Source organism: Candoia aspera, chromosome 2 (assembly GCF_035149785.1).
Source record: "Candoia aspera isolate rCanAsp1 chromosome 2, rCanAsp1.hap2, whole genome shotgun sequence".
NCBI lineage: Eukaryota > Metazoa > Chordata > Lepidosauria > Squamata > Boidae > Candoia > Candoia aspera.
In genome coordinates this window covers 157122134-157146793 of record NC_086154.1, presented here as the reverse complement: position 1 = coordinate 157146793, position 24660 = coordinate 157122134, and the positions used below count along the sequence as shown (strand labels likewise).

Below are 24660 nucleotides of genomic sequence, written 5' to 3'. Positions count from 1 at the left end.
ATCCGAAAATTGTCACGTTTAGTAATTAAGGCCCAAGCCACCTGATTTCATAATGAAAGAGGTGCCCCTTTTCTTGAGCAAACTTGGTTTGCTTTAAGTGGTGGTCTTGGAGGGCCTACCCCTTGACTTTTGCTCCTTCTGTGAAGAAGTTATTTAGTGAACTCTGTTGAAATAAAACTAGAGAACAGATCATACACTGGAGCAAAAGCAATTGGAATTCAGATTATCTTTTAATATATTTGTGTAAGCTTTCTGCAAAATACAAGTTTATTTATATAGTTGCTCTTTTCTACAAATTCCACTAACATTCATCATCCTAAATGCATAAAGTAGAACAGTGAAGCTGCATAAGAAATACCTTGTGTTCTCTTAAAATATGGTGTGTAATAGCTATACAATACATTTGTAGGTGTTTACAACTGATTCTATATTTCACTTTTAGAACAGATTTAAAACTATTATATATGTACCTCTAAGAGCATAGGTGCACCAGCTTCTCATAGGAAAGTAATCTCTTTCTTAAAAAAGTAGATATTTATTCTCTATAATGACAGAGTGTTGCCTTTTTTTCTAATTAGATCTGCATCTCTAGCTTTAATAGTTACTAGGTATCATGCAGAAATGTAATAGGCAATTGTTTTTCCTAAAGTGATGATAAAGAAGTGGCCTATTCATTTCTCCTTATCAAGCTACTACCAAAGGCAAAAGGCAGTTTCTAATGTATAGCCAAATTCACATATACAAATTCATCATTTACTAGCTACAGTATCTAAGAATTGCTTGTGTATGTGAGCAGACTGTCACAAAAAGTCTTCCTATTTCCTGATAACAAACAATACAAATTATTCATCCATTCAGTCAAGAGTTGTCAAGTGCAGAGGGGGATCATGTGATGTATAGAGGTGTGTGAAGTCGCTGTTCCAAAACACTTATGCACCAAGCAATACTAACTGCTTGTCCTCACAAACATAATAGAGCAAGTTTGCAGTTCTGGAGAATAATCAAAGGGTTGTTAAGTGAGGCATAAGACCTGAGGCCCAGTTAAAAAACAGCAACCCATAGTAGCCACTCCATGTCAGAATTATTCCATATTACTTTTTTTGAAATATTGCTTTTGTACAGTGATTTGTCCCTGCTACTTTCCATGAAGAATGGATGACATAGCTGCCTTCCTTCTAACGCTTTTCTTTCAAGATCTGCTGCTCTTACAAAATGGCACATGCTACACTTATTTTATGCAATTCATTACTGGGGCTGCTGGGGGGGCTATACTCTGCTTATTTTATTTTATTTTATTATTTTATGCAGTGCATTACTGGGGCTGCTGGGGGTTTATACTCTGAAACAACCATTTTTGGCCAGTTAAGCTCAGCTTGCACATACTACAGTAGTGATGTGGCCCTGTAGCACAATCCACTGGGAAGCTTTTCTGCACAAATGCCACAGAAGTACCAGTAGTACTCTTGCATAATCCAATTTCATCAGTGCAAGCGAATATCAAGGTGGGTATTCATATGTTACTTTTCTCTTTATTAGTGAGTTGATATAAAAATCATTTAGATTCGATCTGAAAGCAAGAGGTTTCGTTCACAGAAGGCTCAGTCAGTGCCTCATCTTTTGTAGGTTTGTGTTACATAATGATAAGTACAAAGCAAAGTGCTATTCTGCCATTCTGCTGGCATTAGCACTGGTAAATTAATGATATGCACCTCTAGGATCCAATGGTAGCATGCTGAATAGGATTAAACGACAGAAGGCATGTTAAAGACAGCCAGAACCTTGCTCCTCAGTAACAATTCCTTTACAGCTGTTCATGATGCAGCTGTAAAGGAAACCATTACTACTGGGAATATTTGAAAGGTGAGAATTTCAAATATGTCATATGAACAGCTTCACCAAGGAATTCTAAGCTTTCGTAGAAATAAACGTCCAGTTTTCCTGTGGGACATTTGTGTAGTTAAGCACTTGCTTGTTCAAATACTTGCAGTTGAAGAGAGGGACCAGTGATAGATTACATATTTGTAGAAAGAAGGTTCCAATTCACACTTCAGCAAATTAAATTTAAAAAAAGTGGGGGAGGGCAGGAGGGCTGTGAAAGAATTTCCTGAGATCCTGGACAGCTACTACCAAGCAGAGTAGACAAGACTGGGTAGGATGGACCAATGCCCACGCTTCAAGATAAGGCAGCCTCAGTGCTTCTATGGGGAGTTCGCACAAGTCAGGTAGGTGGAGGGAGGCTTTTTTGTTTGTTGTTTATCAGAGAAAAGTGGAGACAGAAGAAACTACTCTTGTGACTTGAAGAGAATTGCCATGTTTGTTTTCCTCCCAGAAAATGACAAGAATTACACATGATGCAACTGCAGGCAGATTGCCCTCCCGGGAGAGAAGAGTTAGAATTCAAGCTGTCCAATCTCCAGCTTATGAAGGACCGTAAGGAATTCTTGGAATGAACACAGGAGGTCAACAGCACCAAGGTCAATAGTACCAAGAAGCCTTCCAGGAGATAGAAGAAAGGCAAGTAGAAAGTTAGACAGAGAGAAGAATGTGAGACCAAGCACTAAGTCTGTCAAGAAGAGCCCTTGCTCTCTGACAGTTCACTACAGATTCTACAGCATCCCTGTTGATGATATTTCTGGATGCCTGGACAAAAGTCAGTTGCCACAAGCCTCAGGGACTGAGGAAGAGGATTCTGCAAAGGGAAGGATTTCTGCCTCTGGCCTGAAGAGGAGGAAATAGCCATTAGTAATGATCAGAGAGTCCCTGCTGTGAGGGCCTGAAGAAGCAATCTGTCAGCTGAAGAGCCTATCAAGAGGAGAAAAGTGCCCTTCCTGGGGCATGTATTTCGATATGATGGAAAGGCTCCCAGGACCCCCTACATTCTTGAAGATGTTTCAAGGGATTGTGAAGTACTGGGCAAGAGGATGAAGTAGCTGGGGATACAGATGGTGTTTTCTTCAAGAGAAGAGAGGAGAATACTAGATGTGAATAACTGGTTATGCAAATGGGAATGATTTGGATGATGGGATACATTTATGAGATTGGGGGCTCCTGGCAAGAGATGGGCTCCACCTCACAAGAACTAGAAAAATATTTTTGGTAGACACCTTGCAACTCGAAAACCTTGCTTTAAATTGAATTCTCTGTGAGACAGAGAAGTCCATTCCTCTCTCTTCAGTGTTGGTCAGATTTTATAGAAAATGTTGCATCCTGTTCTATGTCTTAGGAAAGGCAGTCACACTGACAAACTGGAGCATATCCAGAGGAGAGCAATCAGGTGATTAGGGGCCTGGAAGGAAAACCTTACAAGAAATAGTTGAAAGCACTGGATATATTTCACCTGGAGAAGATTGTAGATAGACATGGAAGCTGTCTTCAAATATCTGAAGGGCTGCTGTCATGTAACACCTGGGGCAGAATTGTTCAAAGTTGTTCCAGGAGACAGAACAAAAAACAGTGGGATAAATGAAAAGGAAGTAGCTTTTGACTGGATGTCAGGAGAGACATCCTAACAGTGAGTAGAGCAGATGGCCTCAGGAAGTAGTGGACCCTTCTTAATGGAAGTGTTTAAACAGAGGCTGGGACAGCAGGGATACTGTAGTAGTGGCTACCTGCACTGAACAAAGATGGACTGGATGGTCTGTATGGTCCCTTACTTCCTTTGATTCCATGATTCCAGTGTCTCCTTCTCTTAGGCAGGTTCATCTGTGTGCATAAACACAGTACTGAGTTCAATATATGGCTATTATCCTCTGATTTTGCAGAGAAACAATCAAACCCTATGAAGAAGAGACTATAAGTGCATCCACATCCATACAGATTATATTAATTATCTGTAGGCAAGCTGGCTCTAGACTGACTGGGTGGAAAAACACTGAGGAAGCAGGCATTTTGTATGTGTATTTTAAGGCAGATTTTGGGTAGGATTTACATTAAAAGCCCTAGGTCAAAATAACCCGGAAGCAGGTGCATATGAGGGTCTTAGGACCACATCTCAAAGATAACATCAGTGACATGTTTTCAAGGAAGGTCCCTGCACTAGTGAAGCATGTCTTGAGACAGGGATTGTGTTGAAAAGGGCAAATTTAGAATGGGTTGTCAGTATGATTTCAGTTCCTCTTTGTTCTTCTCATTCCTACAGCTTCCTGATCACTGAGAATCAAGCATGTTCTGAGATTGGCCCTTTGCTCGTCGACAGGGTGGTCCTCGAGGTTCACCAGAGCGGCGGAGACGGCGTGGTGGCAGGCCAGCCATCTGGCGGCAAATCTCCTCTAGAAACAGGCCAGAGAAAGAAAGGCCTAATCATTTTCACATAATTTACATGTGCAGTTTCATTTGCAACTATCATTTTATGAATCCATAGCATTAAAATCACTTCTGACTAAATGTAATTGGAGAGTGGGGTTCCTGGGATGCTTGAGAACATACAGTACTACATGCCTTTGGAACGTCCTTTGAAAACAGTTTAGTAAAGGAATTGGAGTGAGGAAACTTTGGGTGGAAAAAGTGTTAACTAACTCTACTCTCTACTCTAAATCTATTCCTCCTTTTTGCTTTTAAGTAAGAAGGAGGTCTTCAGCAAAGGATCGTTACCTTGTCGTGGTGCTGGAGCTTCGGCACCTCAATGATGCCATGAGCTAAACCGTGAAGGGCCACCCAAGACGGGAAGGTCATGACAGAGAGGTCAGACTAAATGCGATCCCTGGGGAAGGTAATGGCAACCCACCCCAGTACTCTTGCCGTGAAAACTAAATGGATCAGTACAACCAGAGATATGTCAGTATACCATCAGAAGATGAGACCCCCAGGTTGGAAGATGGTCAAAATGCTACTGGGGAGGAACACAGGATGAGTTCAACTAGCCCCAGATGTGATGACGCAGCTAGCTCAAAGCCGAAAGGATGGCTAGCGGCCGATGGTGCTGGTGGTGAACGGCGCATGCGATGTTCTAAGGATCAACACACCATTGGAACCTGGAATGTAAGATCTATGAGCCAGGGCAAACTGGATGTGGTTATTGGTGAGATGTCAAGATTAAAGATAGACATTTTGGGCGTCAGTGAACTGAAATGGACTGGAATGGGCCACTTCACATCAAATGACCACCAGATCTACTACTGTGGACAAGAGGACCACAGAAGAAATGGAGTAGCCTTCATAATTAATAGTCAAGTGGCTAAAGCAGTGCTTGGATACAATCCAAAAAACGACAGAATGATCTCAATTTGAATTCAGAGCAAGCCATCTAACATCACAGAGATCTAAATATACACCCCAACCACAGATGCTGAAGAAGCTGAAGTAGAGCAGTTCTATGAGGATCTGCAGCACCTACTGGACAACATGCCTAAAAGAGATGTTATTTCCATCTCGGGAGACTGGAATGCTAAGGAGGGCAGTCAGATGACACCTGGAATTACAGGTAAGCATGGCCTGGGAGAACAAAACGAAGCAGGACATAGGCTGATAGAATTTTGCCAAGACAACTCACTCTGCATAACAAACACTCTCTTCCAACAACCTAAGAGACGGCTTTATACATGGACTTCACCAGATGGACAACACCGAAATCAGATAGACTACATCCTTTGCAGCCAAAGGTGGCAGACATCTATACAGTCGGTAAAAACAAGACCTGGAGCTGACTGTAGTTCAGATCACGAACTTCTTCTTGCACAATTTAGGATCAGACTAAAGAGATTAGGGAAGACCCACAGATCAGCTAGATATGAGCTCACTAATATTCCTAAGGAATATGCCGTGGAGGTGAAGAATCGATTTAAGGAACTGGACTTAGTAGATAGGGTCCCGGAAGAACTCTGGACAGAAGTTGGCAGCATTGTTCAGGAGGCAGCAACAAAATACATCCCAAAGAAAGAGAAAACCAAGAAGGCAAAATGGCTGTCTGCTGAGACACTAGAAGTAGCCCAAGAAAGAAGGAAAGCAAAAGGCAACAGTGATAGGGGGAGATATGCCCAATTACATGCAAAATTCCAGAGGTTAGCCAGAAGAGATAAGGAATTATTTTTAAACAAGCAATGCGCGGAAGTGGAAGAAGACAATAGAATAGGAAGGACAAGAGACCTCTTCCAGAAAATTAGAAACATTGGAGGTAAATTCCAGGCAAAAATGGGTATGATCAAAAACAAAGATGGCAAGGACCTAACAGAAGAGATCAAGAAAAGGTGGCAAGAATATACAGAAGACCTGTATAGGAAGGATAACAATATCGGGGATAGCTTTGACGATGTGGTCAGTGAGCTAGAGCCAGACATCCTGAAGAGTGAGGTTGAGTGGGCCTTAAGAAGCATTGCTAATAACAAGGCAGCAGGAGACGACGGCATCCCAGCTGAACTGTTCAAAATCTTGCGAGATGATGCTGTCAAGGTAATGCATGCTATATGCCAGCAAATTTGGAAAACACAAGAACGGCCATCAGATTGGAAAAAATCAACTTATATCCCTGTACCAAAAAAGGGAAACACTAAAGAATGTTCAAACTATCGAACAGTGGCACTCATTTCACATGCCAGTAAGGTAATGCTGAAGATCCTGCAAGGTAGACTTCAGCAATTCATGGAGCGAGAATTGCCAGATGTACAAGCTGGGTTTAGAAAAGGCAGAGGAACTAGGGACCAAATTGCCAATATCCGCTGGATAATGGAAAAAGCCAGGGAGTTTCAGAAAAACATCTATTTCTGTTTTATTGACTATTCTAAAGCCTTTGACTGTGTGGACCATAACAAATTGTGGCAAGCTCTTAGTGGTGGCTTGCAGCTAAACCTCAAAAAAACCAAGATTATGGCAACCAGCTTGATTGATAACTGGCAAATAGAGGGAGAAAATGTAGAAGCAGTGAAAGACTTTGTATTTCGAGGTGCAAAGATTACTGCAGATGCTGACTGCAGTCAGGAAATCAGAAGACGCTTAATCCTTGGGAGAAGAGCAATGACAAATCTTGATAAAATAGTTAAGAGCAGAGACATCACACTGACAACAAAGGTCCGCATAATTAAAGCAATGGTGTTCCCCGTAGTAACATATGGCTGCGAGAGCTGGACCATAAGGAAGGCTGAGAGAAGGAAGATCGATGCTTTTGAACTGTGGTGTTGGAGGAAAATTCTGAGAGTGCCTTGGACTGCAAGAAGATCAAACCAGTCCATCCTCCAGGAAATAAAGCCAGACTGCTCACTTGAGGGAATGATATTGAAGGCAAAACTGAAATACTTTGGCCACATAATGAGAAGACAGGACACCCTGGAGAAGATGCTGATGTTAGGGAGAGTGGAAGGCAAAAGGAAGAGGGGCTGACCAAGGGCAAGATGGATGGATGATATTCTAGAGGTGACGGACTCGTCCCTGGGGGAGCTGGGGGTGTTGACCGACAGGAAGCTCTGGCGTGGGCTGGTCCATTAAGTCACGAAGAGTCGGAAGCGACTAAATGAATAAACAACAAAAGAAGGGGATGCAAGTAGCATTGCAAATTCTATTCTACTCTTCACATTATAGCTCCTGAATAAAGATAAACTAAACCTGCTTCTTTACATGCTGAGGCTTCTTAGCAAGTTACAGGTGAGACAAAATCTGAATTGATCATTTCCTTGTACACAGTTCAGTTTCTTAATTATTACTATATATATTTTTGGGATGGACCAATCACACTGTTTCCAATCTGTCAGTTTCAGAAGCACTTATTCCAGACTCTGTGATACTTCATTTCCATAATAGTCTGCCAGGTTTTTCTCTGCTGAGCAGTGCCCCATTTTATTTATTTTACATCTGTTTAGGAGTGTAGTATACTTCATATATCCTTGGGATCACTGAAACACAATTGGAGAATATCCAGGTACTTGTTTTGGACACAATGTGTTACCTATTAATCAGCTAAACAAACTCTGGTTCCCCGACCCCACCCCTTCCTGTGCCCACTCGGTGTGTTTATCATTTCTGCAGCTTCTCCAATTTGTTAGCAGACTTTTTGGATTATAGCACTGACAACTGAATGTTACTGGAAGCATGTTACTGTACAGCTCTGATATGAATGACTTTTTCCTCTCTAAAAGAGATATGATCATTTCTTTCTTTGCATTTTTCTGATATGGGAATGTTTGATAAAAATATCCTTTTTTTTTTTGTCATCACCACTTACCCTGCATGGCCTCATCTTCTTTGCAAACAATACGAAAGCAGATCTCCTTGTTTATCATGTATGCCCGACGGACACTGCCACCAGCAGTGGGGAGGACAAAAAGGACAGGCAACAGAAGAAAAAAATCCATGAGAACCCAGCACTAGGCACACATAATTGCTAATCTAAGGGCCTTATTATACCTTACACACAAATATGCATAACTAACCCAGAGTGCTCCACTTTTTCAGGAAACACAGCTAAAGTGTAAGCTGTGGAGTGGGAAAGCAGTATGAAAAGAGGAAGGGATGATCATGCCTCTGCACCAGCTTATACCAGCTGCTTTCCTCCGAAGAGTATCCAAGCTTAGCAGATTCAGGGCTCTTCTGCACAGCAGAGTAAAAGTGCTTTCTAGCTGATGAAAGCTGTCAAAAAACAAAACAAACATAGCCCTTGCTTTTTGCACCGCAAATGCCAATTGCCTTTGTACTGGTTTGCAGCTGGAGTGTGCCATCCTAATTTCCTCTGTAAAGCACACTAAATAAAGGGACCATTAGATCCCTTTGGCTTGGCTGTCCTCCTCAGTGTCACTGACCATGGGGGAAACCACTCATTAATTGCAGCACTGCATCAGGGGTGGGGTTGCACAATGGGTTGGTGGAGAGAGAGCTTTTCATTGTTTTACTGCATCCCTCCTCCCTTGCGTTTGTGCCAGTCAGCTTTAGCAAGGCTCCTTTTCAATATGGTTTAGCTCTCTTCAAGAAACAAGCTCCATTCAACTGGAGCCTGAATAACAACCGACTGGCATTTGAGGGGGGTGGTTGTTCAGTGAAGTGGCAGAGAGCCGGTTTTCTTTCTCCTATTTCAGCATGCAGTCTCTATTAGCCAGGCTGATCCTTTCTCAAAGCCAGGTCTCTAAGCTGATCGGTTCAGAGGCCTAGTACATAGAGAGGGAAGAGGCTAGTAGAATAGCTGGACTCGTCTACTGCCATAACAAGAATGCACCTGGTGGACAGTGCATGGGAACCAGAGAGGAGGGCATGTGTCCTCACCAGTCTCAAGTGGTCAGTGAGAGCAAGGCCAATCCCATCCCTTAACCCCATCAACAGAATGGCCAGTTGAGCATGTCAAATTCTGTCCATCACAAAAACAATTCAGAATAAGAAGGAAAGTAACTACTTCAATGACAAAAAGCCAAGGACAATGTAAGGCTGTCTCTAGTGTGACCTGGGAAGGAGATGAAGGAAACATCATAAGACTGAAGCTGTCAGGACATGTAGCTGCCATGCCTTTACATTCAAATTTACAAGTGTGCAAAATAAAACTTCTGTGTTCCACATGTTTTAAGATTAGAACCAAATACACTGCTCTTTTGAGGGGCAGCATTTTGAGGGTTCTGAGTTTGAAACAAAGTGTGTATGTTTTGAGAGTTTTATTTGAGGGTTGCAACAAAACCCTTGAGCTGCTTTTGGTTTTGTTCTACAGAACACAATTGTTCCAATAGAATTTCTGACTGAGCTTTTGTTCAGAATCTGTGATAAAACAAGTTTCCCATTTTGTGCATATCCATATTCAAAACGGGGAGAGGGGAAACTTGATGGACTTGAAGAGGATCAGTCTGAAGTGGAAAGGCAACAGCTGAAAAAATGATTTCATGCATTTTCTCCTCCAGTTCTTGTTTCAGATCTCCCTTTCCACAAGTAACTTTAATTAAAAAGGAAAGCTGCTAGTCTTGGGGCTAAGAGTGATACTAGCATTGAGGTAAATGTACAGTGGGTAGAGAACAAGGCCATTCACACAATCCCATCCCTTTCTTTCCCCAGCTTCCAAACTTTCAACAGGAGCTCTCCACCCAATCTGGGACCCTGCTATATATGGCTACTGGATCGTGCAGGGAGCTGTACTGGCATTTGAGCAAAGGAAAGTACAGTTTTGCCTCAGAGCTCCAGGTGAACATACGGAAATTGAGGAGAGCAGAGGGCAGGGCTGCATGCTCAGGCCTGTACGCTAAGGCCTGTTCTCTACCCAGCTGCCCAAGCAATCAGTTGAACGCCTGATCCTAATGCTTGACTCTGTTCTTGGCCACCACCAATCCTTTTGCTTCAACATCTGTATTTTTCATAAGGTGTTATAACAGTTCACCTAGGTTTGTAGGCTCAGTTTAATAAATCTGTTCAGCAATTTTTAAATTTAAAACCATCTGTCAGGATAATTCATAATCAATTTTACATTCAGAACTTTGGATGGCTATATCTATATACGGAGATGCAATCATCTCAGCCCATGTTAATTGCACAGAAATATGAACAGTTTGAACTTTGGGGTGTGGGGGAGAGCAAATCTTTAGGACTTACGTTTGCAGAAAATGTCTGCATGAAAATAGATAGCCCGTTCTACCCAAGTGCTTCAAAAAACGGCATTGGTTCCACTGCTAATTCTTCACATGTTTTTGTATCATTAATGGCTTCTTGATTTTGCCTATCAATAACATCTCATTAGCTCTTTCCTATTATCCCACCATTTTGTTCCCAGAAATTAAAAATATTCAGATCCACTAATTTGCCAGAATTACTGTGCAACAGAAATAGCATCCAACCTACTTCACACAACCTGAACTAAAACAGGATGTCATTTATTCTTGACACATAATATTCATAGGTTCCCCTCTTACCTGGTGACACACAGATAACTGATGCATTGCTTCATGGGCTTGAGAACAGAGTACAGACGTGTGCAAGGAAACTGTTCTTCACGGCATTCTGGGGGCAAACCAGAGTTCCAGTAAGTGCTCCAAATAAATCACCTGCACAAAAATGCCTTAAAAGTGGCTGCCAGGTAACATTGCAATGAGATTAAATATTTGCTATCCATCACACTGATCTGTTTCCCTTAAAAGAGGTAGATCAACTAAATTCATCCTGTTTAATTACAGAATAAATGTTTGGCTTCTCACAAGGGGTTCATGGAGTTTGTTCAAGAAACTGCCCAGTCACTTGTTGAGACGGGCAGCCATACAAGTTGAACAAACTAACAAACAAGCAAATTTCCTCGTCTTCTGAACTCCCAAATGGAGCATTTTAAGTTCACTGGGTCCTCCAGTGCCTGGGAACAAGAAGACACAGGCTTAGAATACCGAAGGCAAGCCCATGATTGTAAAAACTAAGCTACAGAAGGGAAACCATATGACTCTGATGGGGTGGAGCAAGGAACAGAGTGGTAAAACTAAACCTACCAGGTGATGCTGTTGTACCACTATCATCTGGAACAAAAAAGGGAAAATTATAAAATTAAAATAAAATAAATAGCACAGCCTGGTGCCCTCTAGATTTAACTCTACTTCCCATGAATCCCAGTTAGCTCAGCCAGTTGAATAATGTCCTCAGCAGTTTGTGATGTTAAATATTCATTGTACATTGTTTGAACTGATTGATAAATAACATTGCAATGCATATTACTCAGCTTTAACCTGAATAGTCAATAAACATTTAGCATACATATTTGACAGGGTTAGTCATATAAGTTTTGGCATTTGCTTTAAAGTATTTGATTCAGTTGCTTAAATGAGCTCCACACGTGGTGAGGTTATGGATGCATCCATGTGGTTCACTTGACTACAGCAGAACTGATCTGACAGTATTTTGAAGTTAATAGCATTTTATATCAATACTCTTTTATGTATTGAATAGAATATTCAATTGTTACTACATTTGTATACTATAGGGATAATAACATGTTCTAAAAACTTTAAATTTCAAACGTGAAAATAAGGTTTCGTGTTCAAAGTACAAATTCATAGTTTAAATGCCAATATGCAGAGTCATGTTACCAAATAATGGTAGTAGGGGGCTGGGATTCTTAAGGAAATGAATGGTTGGATTCCCCTGGTTTGGTTCCTCTTCTCCCACTGGACAACACCAGGCAGCAGGAAAGCGTCCTACACTTATTCTCCTTAATATGGACTGGGGCTGGGCTGAGGGGGAGGTGACAGATGGCCAGGCCAGCAGGTTTAACCATTTGTCAAAATTTGTTTCAGGTTCTGACTGACTAAAAGTGACAGATGCTGTGGGGCGGCCATGTGGTGAAGTGGGAGGCAGCTTCAGCTTCTGCCTGACTATCTTTCTGGGAAATCTACACCGTCTCCCTGTCCGGGCACAGGAATGGCCTGCTAATCATTTCCTGAAAACACATCCACATATATCTCAATGTCTGCCCACAGCTGAGAAAGTGCAGGGACAGCTTAAGGTGCTACACTCTGGAAGTGTCCTAACAGTCAGGAATCACACTGAGACGAGGAATAGGTCTCTAGTGTTTATTGATGCTACATAAGACAGAAAATCCTAACAAACTGAAGAAGCGTGGGAAAAACCCAGACAGATAAACCCCAAAAGTTAAGGAGGGTCTGATCTGTGTCTCTTTGAATGGCTGCTTAATTCCTCAGTACTACGCATATGTTTTCCCCCCTGGATAGAGGCCCCCTCCTGCTCGCCATCAGTACTCATGACAGGAAGTGATGTTTTTCCTAATATCCTCAAAGGGCTGTGGGCAGGCAATGTAGGATGCATTGATGTGCATTAGAGAGTCAGTTTGGTGCTGACAATCTTGTGGCTCCACTTGGTTCTGCTGAATTACTATGGGACAACCCCTTCAACCTTGATCCCTAACCTCTGCACCCTATTCTCAGTCCTCTTTTGGCTACAAGGGAGAGCAGGCACTTTACTCTTTTTTAAATGGGTTGGTCAACTGGTTGGCCTATTGATTTTGAAACTGACCTGCATGTGCTGGGCTTAACAAATGTAGAATTCAAAGTATTCAGCTTTTGTGCTCCTATAAACTGCCTACAGGGAATTCCTTTGCCAGTGGCTGCTGCTTCCAGGGAAGCCTCCTCCTGACTCCTAATTTTCTCTCCCGACTTGATGTTTTTAGGGTACTTTACAGCTCCTGCCCAGATCCTCACAGCTTTCTCAAACTTCAGCTCTTCTGCAGCATTGACTGCACAGTGGCGGCACAAATCTGGATGGCTGCTAGATGGCAACCAAGAGATACCCAGACCCCCAAGTTGTTTCTGTGGTCAGCAATTTCAAGGAATAATAACAATTTGTTTAAAAGTTCATCTAGATAATGGTACAATAGAAAAGGAAAAAAATGCAATTCATGGGGTAACCAGAGTGTTGTCCATTGGGCAGAACTGGAATTTCAGCTGAGGGAACCATCAATCACAATCCTTAGAAAGTTGCATGTTAAGCAATACAGACAGCAGAACAGCACAGCAAAGCAGGTGTGTGGATGTGGCCACCCCGTGCACCACACAAGCCCTCTCCCTGAGCCTGTCACCTGTTATTAGGACAATTAACAGCTGACAGACACATCGAGGTGGGGGTGGGGGGATTGCTGATAAGGGCAGGGCAACACATTGCTCAACCCTCCTGCACATCTGTCATCTGTAACAAGGAGCCCCAAAAGGACAGTCTTTTAAAATGGCGCTAAATCCATATTTAAAGGTAGCGCGACTAACAAATGACAGGCATCTGGGAAGTGGGGAGTTGCACTGTGCAACTGGAGCACCACACTGAGTAACCTGTCTTCACAAACTGTCAAACTATTTTTAACCTAGGTCTAAGTAAGACTGTTTTTAAAAGTAGCCTAGTGAATAGAAGACAGACCTGGAGGAGACAGACAGCCTCCCCAGAACCTGTCATTTATAAGTTGAGCTGATTATGCTTTCAAAGCCAGGTCTTCAAAACAGGGATCCACCTGGAGATCTGGCAGGCATAGGGGAAGAGGCTGGCATGAAATACCTAGACTTCATCAAGCTGCAAACTTCACAAAGCCACGTATCTAGCAAATGCAGTGTGTGAGTCAGCATTGATACTTATCATAGATGTAGAAAAAGTAGGAAGAACTCACCCAAGTCATTGGTTGGATCTGTGGGTATTTCTAGAGGCCCTGAAACAAGAGGTGATAGGCTTGTAGAATCAGTTGCACAGTGTGCAGCAATGCAGCAGTGATAGCAATGCACATCTGACTACTGTCTTAGCAGATTTAGAGGCAAGTCAGACGTGCTTATGAATCCTCATTCTTGTTTTGCTGCCCTTAGGAAAGCTCTACCGTTTTAATTTTGAAACACATCCAGAATATTCATGCTTTCATATTGCAAGTGACTCCTGTTCTGAATCAGAAAATTAGAATAAGCAAAAACAGCATGAAAGGAAGGAATGAAAAGAAAAAAGGAGTGGAGCAAGAGAGGAATTGAGATCCTTTCACATTCACTGTTTCATAGTTATCCTTTCTTTAATGGGATGTGGAGTTGCTCAGCATCTACACCAAACCACATTTGCCAAAATCCTTTGGAGGAAGCCATGATGTAAGTCAGGGTTTCTCAACCAGGGTTCCATAGCACCCTAGGGTTTCACAAGAGTTCACTAGGGGTTTCCTGGGTGATCTTGATTTATTTAAAAAATTATTTCAAATTCAGGCAACTTCACATTAAAGAGGTAAGTTTCATTCTTTATTTTTAGTTTAAGAACACTGTTAAGGCATATACACAGGCCTACACATGAAAAGAATATAATAATTTTGTAACTTCTGGCCTATATTTGAGCCTGAATGTGCAGGGGTTCCCCGAGGCCTGAAAAATATTTTAAGGGTTCCTCCAAGATCAAAAAGTTGAGAAAGGCTGATATAAGTTGTATAAATATTTGTACTGCAAATATGTCTAGGGGCAGGATGGTGAAACAATGCAATCATCATCATCAGTCTCCTCGTGAATAATAATTTAGAAAAATAAAAAAGGGAACACAGCTTTTAATCATTTGAATCATTAAGCTACGCACTGCAGTTACAAGGCAGGAAAGTGGATTAAAGGACTATGACACATTGGGAGAAAAAATTAGATCCCTCTCCAGCTAAGCCTGATTCAAATCAGAAACTCTGTAGCAATTTACAGGTGAAAATTACATTGGTAGAGAAAAGCCCTCATTTTTAGATAGTTTGGCCAACCTCAGTTCAGACTTCCAACTGTATGAAATGTTGTTGGGAGAGTAAGAAATAAGGGCAGATAGTATATGAGAACATAGTCTACCTGACCCTATTTCCAGCTCACAGCACTGAACAAATCTATAGATTTACATTAATGGCAGGACTAGAACTCCCAGTCTCCTGGTTTCTAGCCTGGTGCCTTAACCACTAGACCAAAGTAATCACATTATACCAAAGAGGTTAATATTATGCATGAAATCAGGTCAGAATCTCCATGCAGTTACACATTAGCTTAGAACTGCAGCATTAGTGCAGAATCAGTCAAAATGTACCTGCTGCCGTTTGAGCAACGACTCCCAGCAAAAGCCAATCTAAACAGAAAGAGGAAAAGCATTTCTCATTTGTATACATGAACATAAAATAATTGCTACAAAAAAGTCATGGCTTTCTTCCCCTACTAGTTGGGTGATGGAGCTTCTGTTTCCAGGCTGCTAAAGAGGTATCATCATAGCTATGCCAATTCCATTGTTGGGTTTCACTTTGTATAGCTTGTCTTTCATGGTAAATTATAGGATTCAGACTGGGGAGCTGAGAGGAGCAGCATCTATTCCAAGATACCTAGGAAATGTCTTAGTTAAAGGTAGACATGACACAGATGGCTGGACTGGATCTTATAACTTTTTCTTTTCTTTACATTAAAGTATCTGTGTGAAAGAGGATGAGTTTGCTAATTTTATGAGGAGAAAGACATAGTGGGAAGAGGTGTTAGTTCTTTCTACTCTTTGCAGCTGATCATAGCACCAAGATACAATAATGGCAAAAGGCATCATTTCCTTGTTGGTAAATGTTTGATGGCCATATGCTTGTGAGAGTAAATTTCTCTAATCAAAATTAGCACTACTGGAGAGCAAAATGCCATAGCTAACACTCTTCTCCCTATCTCAGTGATGGTTTCCAGACACAAGCAGTCCCCACATCAGCTTTGAATTTTGAAGAAAAGGAGAATATACTATGCAACAGTTCTGTATTAAATGGTTCAGCCCATATTCTCCTGCCTAGCTAAATTAACACTGAATAGAAGCTGGAGTGGGGGGCAATTTGAAGTTTTCATATTTGGCAGACAGAAGCAGGCTTGTAGCTTCTGGGGTGCTGTAATTTCTTTGGACTAATGCTATCTGTCAGTGTGGTTTTTTCCAGCTTGGATGCTCAACATCTACGCTTTTAAAAATAAATGTATATTAAGAGCACCAAGGAACTCGGGTGTGCTCTCAGCTCCAAAAATGGGCCCAGCAACATTGGGAAACTCTTACTCCTCAAAAAAGACATGTTTCTTGGGTGCAGGGTATGTGTAGGGTACAATTATAAAGCAGAGTTGGACAGGGTAAAATATCTGCTCGGTATGAGAGGCAGCAGGAATCGGCAAACCCAAACCACATGTATCTATGGTTTTATATCAGTTTAACTATCCTGTGTCCTTGAATGAATCATGGGAGTTGTTACTGGGTGATAACTCTAAGAATGTTCTGTTAGAAATTCCCAGCCCTCCCAGGTCCAAATGATTCCTTAGGAAAAGTTTTCTTAAAATAAATGTTATACTGAAAGCTCCTATACACTTAATTTAAGGTCAGTCCATGAATTTAATCAGATTAATTTCTGAGGCCCCACAGCATGAGTGAAGCAATGGAGGCACACAACCAGGATGTACACATTATATTAAACCATGGTTTACTTACCATGATTTCCTGAATAATGTACCGTTGGGTTAACATGTTTGTTAATGCTCTACAAACCACAATATCTTGGCTCACACAGAACACTAAGCCAAATCAAACAAGGCACATTATGACAAACATAACTTGTGAACTCAGCCACGGTTCTAATCTGTGGATACAAGTTCACAGCCATGAGGGACCCCAACCTAGTGTCCTCTAGATTTCTTCTCCCTACAAAATTTGATGTGAGTAGTTAATGTGTATCTGTCCTGACTCCCAGGAAACACTCTGAGACAGGGAACTGGTCTCTAATGTTTTATTGCTAATACATAACAGTAATCCTAACAAACTGAACAAACGTGGGAAAACCCAGCCATATAAACCCCGCAGGTTAAGGCGGTCCCAATCTGTGCCTCTTGGAATGGCTCACCAATTCCTCAGTGCTACGCATGCGCTTAACAGTCTGGAAGGGAGCCCCCTGCTCGCCATCCTTACTCATGACAGTATCACTTGTAAGACGCAAATAACACCGAGGGCTTTCTTCTGGAAATCCAAATAGCTGCTGCTTGTTTCATTTCAATATTTAACAGAATAGATGGTAGATGGTGACTGATTCACACCAGGCTAGCATGCCATGCTAAGGCTGAGCCCTAACCCTTGGGCCCAGTGACTAATGTGAACAATACACTGAGGCTCATCTGGTTTTGGTTTAGTATGTTATATGAACACACACACTATACAAGCTCACAAGTTTATCTAAGGAAGCCTGGGGCTCTTGCAGGGAAGGCTCAGGTTGTGCAAACACCCTGCCTCCTTCGCAGAATTTTGGGGAGGGTGGGGAGATGACATCATAGCCACATGGTACCTTCCTGGGTTTTCCAGTCTTTCAGTCCATTGTTTTCCTTAGCATAGAAACTCCATTAAAGAGAAAAGGAAAAAACAGCTATACCATATCTGTAGTTTAGTAATTCTACAACTCCTACAAATCTTAGCCCAATTTTTTAAAAATATACTATGGACTAACCCAGATTTAAGCTGGAACAAAAGAAGGTTTGTACTTTACCAGGGTTGCATTCAGGGCAAAAGTTCCTGTTACCTCAACCTTCTCAATCTCTTTTTTCCTTTTGTTGCAACTTCTAAAACACCCTCTTTTTACTGCAGAACAGTAATGTCTCTCTCTCTCTCTCTCTCTCTCTCTCTTTCTCTCTCCATATAAACTCCTGGTAAATAAGGAAAGCTTTGATGTAGCTTTCATGGGACAAACTCACCAGATGGCAGGACAACAAGAGGTAGGAGGCACAGCAGCATCTGAGCTCCACAGGCCACCATCCCTGCAAAGTGAGAAAGAAAGAAAATAAATGGGAGTTCCTTACATACATCTTACACATCCTTCTCTTTCACTGACTGACACACAGCAACAATTGCAGGCTACTTGTTCTCCCCACTCAGCTGCTCAACTACTCTATCTGAAAACCAAATAATTTAAGTTGAACATAACACTACATTCCTTTCCATCTTTCTCTCCTATCCACTCGTTTATTTCTGATTCTGATTATGTTGATTGCATCTGCATCTTCTCCTTCAAAAATCACCCTCTTTTTAGGGACACAACACTCTCCACTCACTGCTGTCCATGCACTCCGCTTCTTTTCACTGCAGACGTTGTTCCTTTCCCCTTCAACTAATCCCCTATTTTGGCCAGAGTGCCTAGCCGCTCCCAGCCCCAGAAAATGTTCTTATTTGGCTTGTCTTCAAAATTTAATTAAGAAAAGTTAGAAAGCTTCAATATCATCATCTAAATGGAATGAGGAGAAGGGGGGGGATCTCTCCCACCACGATCTCATTCCAGAGCTTATTGTAACTGCAGAGGCCACAGCTCCTCCTATTCCCACTGGATGAAGAATGGACAGGAATGGAGTCCCACTGTCTGCCTGACATGCATGTCCTGGTTCACCCTGCTCTTAGGACAATGAAGAAGCATTCGTTTTTCCAGGAAAATTCTCTCCAAAACAATATAACCCTTTCCTGAAAAAAACCATACAAATAAACCAGAGCTGATCTTAAGGCAGGATGAAGTAGCCGTGCCCAGGCAGTGGATCAGACAGACAAACTGTTAACACTTTCAATCATAATTAATATTTTGCTGCCACAGGGACCACTACTGGGAGTTTCCATCTTAGACACCAACATCTTTTGGGACAGGAGAATTACTCTTTCCATCCTGGTATTCAGATTATTTGTTTCTTTAGAAAATATATATGCTGCCAGTTCTGGACTTTGAGCACTTTGCAAGATAAACTTAACATAGTTTTAAAATAAAATTAAATCATCATAGATGTAAGACACAACACTGAAGCAATAGCATTAAAAGACCTGGGAAAATCAGTATTTAAACAGCAGTAGGGAGAGAACCACCTTTAACTCTAGTCACAATGTCCCCCATAATCTGGGCCCTAGTGGCTGATTATGCCCTGACTTTTCCAGGTGTAAGGATCTGGCCCTCTCACTGCCATTTTAAGAGGAAATGTGAACATAGTTTGCTTGGGTGGGCATTTTCTTTTTGTGTTGGGGACTTGAAATGGTTTCTTTTCTCTCTGTCAGGTGATTCTGTTTGCTGAAGAGGCTTGGCTATGTGAGTACTTTTCCTCTATATCTGCGTTCAGGTATTTTTCTATCTTTTCCATCTTTTTAATTTTTTAATGTGAAAGACAAGGTTGTATGTGTATATGCATGGGCAACCGTGCAGATGCATATACCCACACATAGTGGGCTCAGAATAATTTCCAATTTGAAGAAAAATATTGGTCAGTGAAAGTATGTATATACACCTCTCAAATGTATATCAGAGTATAATATCTAATGAGGCTTCCATGTTTTTCTTCCAGACCTCTGAAACAGTTGTCTTGGGGGAAAACAGGAGGGGGAAGCCATTAGTGCAGGCTTGAGTTACTGAAGGAAAGATTAGATATGAATCAAATAAATAAATATCACTGGCCAGTTCTAGAAGCAGAACATTTATTTTATTTCTTCATGCATTTAATTTATGAAATGGCAATGTATATCATCCTACCAAGTCCTGCTCTGCTGCCTCACTGTGGCAGTGGGGAGCGTGTTCCTGTAAGAGATGAGCCAAAAACATTGGGAATGTATGCCAAGAGTATATATCCCCAGCAGGGTGCCAGCTGCCCAGTTCAAACAAGCAGCCACCTACATTGGGCAGTGATATAGGAAGATGCTGGAGACAGAAGATTATTTTAGTGACAATGGCAAATGCATCGATTCCTACTGCATGGGAGAAGGCAATGGTAAACCACTCCTGTATCTTTACCAATAAAACCACATGGCTAGAAAGTATGAAATGATTGACAATTGTGTGCCAGATGATGGGCCCCTCATGTCAGTTGGTATTCAACATGCTACTGAGGAAGACCTGAGGATCTTTTGGAGTACTGATGGTGTTTATGATGTGGCTAGATTAAAGCCTTTGGGACATCTAGTTGCTGATGTTGCCATGCAGGAAAAGAAAATCCGAAGCTGCAAAAACAGAATTGCAGTAGGAACATGGAATGTAAGAAGCATGAACACAGGAAAGCTCAACACAGTGGAAGATGAAGTGAATCAACTGCATATTGACATCTTAGGCATCAGTGAATTGAGATGGACTGAGATCAGATGCTTTCAGTCAGAAGATCACACCATTTATTACTCAGGACATGAAAAACAAAGAAGAAACTGTGTTGCTTTTATAGTTAGGAAGGGTATAGCAAAAACAATACTTGGCTACAAAGCAATTAGTGACCGAATAAAATTGATTAGACTTTGTGGACAGCCCTTTAATATGACAATCATTCAAGTTTATGTTCCAACCACTGAGGCAGAAGAGGAAGTTGATCACTTCTGTGATTAAGTTCAATTTGAAATCGACAGAACATGCAGGCAAGATGTGTTGCTTGTGATTGGAGACCAGAATGCCAAAGCTGGAAACAGGAAAGAGGAGAATGTAGTTGGACTGTATGGCTTAGGAAACCAAAATGAAGCAGGAAACCGACCTACCAATTTCTGCCACTTCAATAATTTATTCATAGCTAACACTGTCTTAAAACAACCAAAATGATGCCTTTATACATGGATGTCACCAGATGGAGTACTGTATATAGAAATCAAATTGAATATACTGTATTATTGCTAAAAGGAGGTGGAGGAGTCAATTATAGCATCAAAGACATGGCCAGGTGCTGACTGTGGAACAGATCATGAACTGCTCATGTGCAGGCTCCAAGTTACACTAAAGAAGAAGAAGAAAACCAGTCAGTTTCCATAATATGATCTTGAACATATACAGTACCCACCATTTTCAAGGAGAACATCAGGAATCACTTTGAAGTCCTGAACTTCATTGATAGAGAACCAGAGGAATTATGGAATGAACTTAAAGGGAGACTTACTTCTGAGGAGATGCAGAGCGCTCTTTAAGTTACCGAACACATTTTTGTGTATGGTTTAACAAGCAGATTATTCAAGCATTATAAGAATATAAGATTTTCTCTTTTCTGCTTGTAAATTCCAGTGATTTAATTATGTCATTTAAAATTGAGCCGTCCCGTCCAGAGACAAGTCGTAAAATGTTTGATCTTAAATCCAGGATCTACTCACCCCCTTCCTCTTGCCACCTCTGGGTCACCTCCTGATGGGGCTAACAACTTACCCAGATATGTTCCCTACTCTGTCCTTACAGACATCAGTCTTAGATTGTTAGCTGTTTGCTCAGCTCATGTTCATCCTTGAGTCCTTCTAACAATTTTGTTTCTCCCTTTTTTATGTCAAGGAAATGCACAAAAAACTGGGGAATGGTTTGCAGCTAGGGGCCATTGTCCTCATGATATTACCCCCTGCCTAAAGGGAGAGACTATCACTAAAAGATATATGAAAAGCGGAGGCTTCTGTAAGCAAGTACAAAACCACAAAAACTGTAAGCAAGCACAAAAATGCAGGACTCATTTACGCTAAAGATGGAGCCCAATTTTCATTCTTTTTTCACATGACTGAATCTCTGTCCTTGCACTTGCTTTTTTACATAGAAAAACAGAACAAATAGGAGAGGCAATCCTGGAATTAAGATCTGTGGTTGTGGTGCAGCTCTCGGATCAGATGGAGGCTCTGGCGGTCAGCCAATCAGCTGGGAGATCATGTAATGACATCAGTGGAAAGCTGAGAAGCCAGATGCTTGCAAAGCACAACATCCTCCCTTTGGCCGTTTCTTTGGGACGGGTGGGACCAGGCCCTAGAGACCGGGGGGAAGGACGGAATGTATAGCCAGGGTGGGGAGGGAAGGGGGCGCTTCTGGGCTTTTTTGCCCCTCTAGCAGTGAAACATGACACAATAGAGGGTGGCCTGGGGAATGGGGAGAGGGGGAGAAAAAGCCAGCAATGGTGAAGATGCATCAGATTTATAACCTGCTTCTTCCTATCTGACAATTCACCTCACATTTTCCTTGGGTTTGAGCCAAAGGTTTTACAGCTTTCCATGTGTTACTCCAGCTGAGCTGTTTCTCCTTCTGTGGCTTCCTAAAGAAAACCAAAGACAGCATTTGTGCTGGGCTGCGCTCCCAGAGCCAGCAAATGCTTCTCCGCTTGCTTCTCCTCCTGGCTTCATTCCTGGGCTTACTTTAGGTTCCACTCCAATTGCCTCTCTGCTTGCCTTTACACCCACCCACCCGTCTGTCCATTTATTATGTTCTAGGCACCTTGAAGCCTGCATTTTTCTTGAAGTGCTTGCAACATAAAACATATAATCCAGCACATGAAAGGGCGGGAGCCTGGAAGCAAAGCTTCTTGATTGCTGCCCTGAATCTCCAGAATATGCCAGATGAAACTAAAGACTTTTCCAAATTGCACTCTTTATAGCTGCTTGTAGGCTGATCTGCACATCCAGCTTGCTGATTTATTTATTTATTTATGAAGTAGAAGAAACAAACCAAAGAATAATACATCTATGATAGAACAATAAAGAAACAACATACATTACAGGTGGTCCTTGCTTAACGACCACTCGTTCACTGACCATTCAAACTTGCAATGGTACTGAATGAGGGGTACATATGACCGGTCCTCATACTTATGGTGGTTGCAGTGTCCTCATGGTCACATGATTGGAATCCAGGTGCTTGATGCCTGGTTCACAGTTACGACGTTGCAGCGTCCCGCAGTCATGTGATCACCATTTGCAACTTTCTTTGCCGGCTTCCTACAAGCAAAGTCAATGGGGAAGCCGGCAGGAGGTCACAAATGGCAACCACATGACATCGTTGCTTAACGACCTGTGGTGATTCATTTAACAACATCAAACAGAAGTGCTGGAATTTCTATCACTAAATGGCGCAGTCACAAGACACTGCACTTTATGACCATATCACTTAGTGACAGAAATTCCAGTCCCAATTTCTGTCGTTAAGTGAGGACTATCTGTACAGTAATTAAAATAAACTAAATGTGAAAAGCATGAAGGGACATTTTATCATGAATGGTGGACATGTGAAAAAGCAAAAAAGTACTGGGCCCAAATGCATACAACAATGCAACAAATTTTAAAAATTAATATTCAGATGAATCTAGAACTTTTTTTATTAGGACTTAAAGATACTGAATTAGAAAGAACTCATGGACAATTAGTTTTATATATTCTGAATTCTAAAAATTGATCATTTGAAGACATATGTTGTTAAATACTGAGATACCATGACCTGCAGCATGTCAGTGCAACCTGCCAAGGAAAATAATTGGATCTGAAAAAGCCAGGAAAAATGGCTGGGGCTGGAGTCTAAGGGGTAAGTGAGTATAATGTGTGAGTGAGGCAACAGAAAAAAGGTGGGGAACAAGCAGCCCATGGAGCAGATTTTCTGTGAGTCCCCCCAGTTCACCTGGGCCATCCTTAACCCTCCAAAGGCCGAAAAAAGCCTTCTACTAGCTGAGTGAGTTTCAGGAGAAAAAGGAAGAGGGAGATCAAGTGCTATAATAAACTGGGAAGCCTCACAAGATTTTACTGCTTGTCTGACTGTTCTTATTTATTTATTTATTTATCATATGGTAGCACATACATATTACAAATATATTTTTAAAAATGGGAATATAAAAAGGTATATAAAAATTTATAACTAAAAATAAACATTAAGATTACAAATACAGTCTTTTGCATCATCAGTTCTTCATTGGGGACAATTGACAGACTGATAGAATTGATAGGCAATTGGGGGACAATTGATAGACCGCCTCCATGTAGTGTCCCCTGGGCCTCCTAAGATTTTTGGGCGTGGCTAAATGGTCTATCATATACGAGGCAGCCAGATAGTCCTATGGATCTCATGGCTAGAGCACATCCATTTTTGTCATCTTCATACTTACTTATCCAATATTATAGAATCCCAGAATCATGGAATTAGAAGAGACTGCAAAGATCTAGTGCATCCCTCTCCAGTGTTCAAGAAACCAAGTAAATATTCCTTGAGAAGTGGCTGTCTAGCCTCTTCTTGAAAAATTCCAGAGACGGAGAACCCATAACCCAACTGTTTCATGATTGGACAGATTTTATCGTTACCGAGTTTTTCCTTATATTGAAACAAAATCAATGTGGTTGCATCTTATACCCCTTACTCTGGTCCTAGTTTCTCTTGTCATGGAAAACAATTCCTGGCAATCTTCCCTGTTATGATATCCTTTTATGTACCAGAACACTCATATCATATCACCCTTCAGGTTTCTTTTCTCTAGGCACAGCATCCCAAGTTCCTCACAGGCCATGACCTCCAACCCCTATATCATCTTTGTCGCCCTCCTCTGATGTACTGTACTCTAT

The 24660-nt window shown here is 41.6% G+C and overlaps 1 protein-coding gene across 2 annotated transcripts; it reads right to left on the bottom strand.

The window, feature by feature from the left end:
* Window positions 1-211: 211 nt before the first annotated feature.
* Window positions 212-18572, bottom strand: MFAP5 (microfibril associated protein 5). 2 transcript variants are annotated; one of them, XM_063294529.1, is made up of 9 exons: window positions 18438-18572; window positions 18081-18143; window positions 15433-15471; window positions 14030-14068; window positions 11358-11384; window positions 10797-10884; window positions 8147-8220; window positions 1339-4268; window positions 212-1271 (listed from the first exon to the last, which is right to left on the bottom strand). In XM_063294529.1, exons 1-8 carry the CDS (start codon window positions 18445-18447, stop codon window positions 4147-4149), a joined length of 462 nt encoding a protein of 153 aa, XP_063150599.1. In that variant the 5' UTR covers window positions 18448-18572; the 3' UTR covers window positions 212-1271; window positions 1339-4146. The 2 variants fall into 2 exon arrangements, with proteins under 2 accessions (XP_063150599.1, XP_063150600.1); XM_063294530.1 differs by lacking the exons at window positions 212-1271; window positions 11358-11384 and having other exon boundaries at window positions 1504-4268; window positions 18438-18571.
* Between the last annotated feature and the right edge of the window lie 6088 nt (window positions 18573-24660).

Coding starts and splice junctions, on each gene's coding strand:
- MFAP5 (XM_063294529.1), bottom strand. Junction 11,385..14,029: donor AGATCCAACCAATGACTTGG/GTGAGTTCTTCC, acceptor TTTTTGTTCCAG/ATGATAGTGGTACAACAGCA. Junction 8,221..10,796: donor AGTTATCTGTGTGTCACCAG/GTAAGAGGGGAA, acceptor TGCTGGTGGCAG/TGTCCGTCGGGCATACATGA.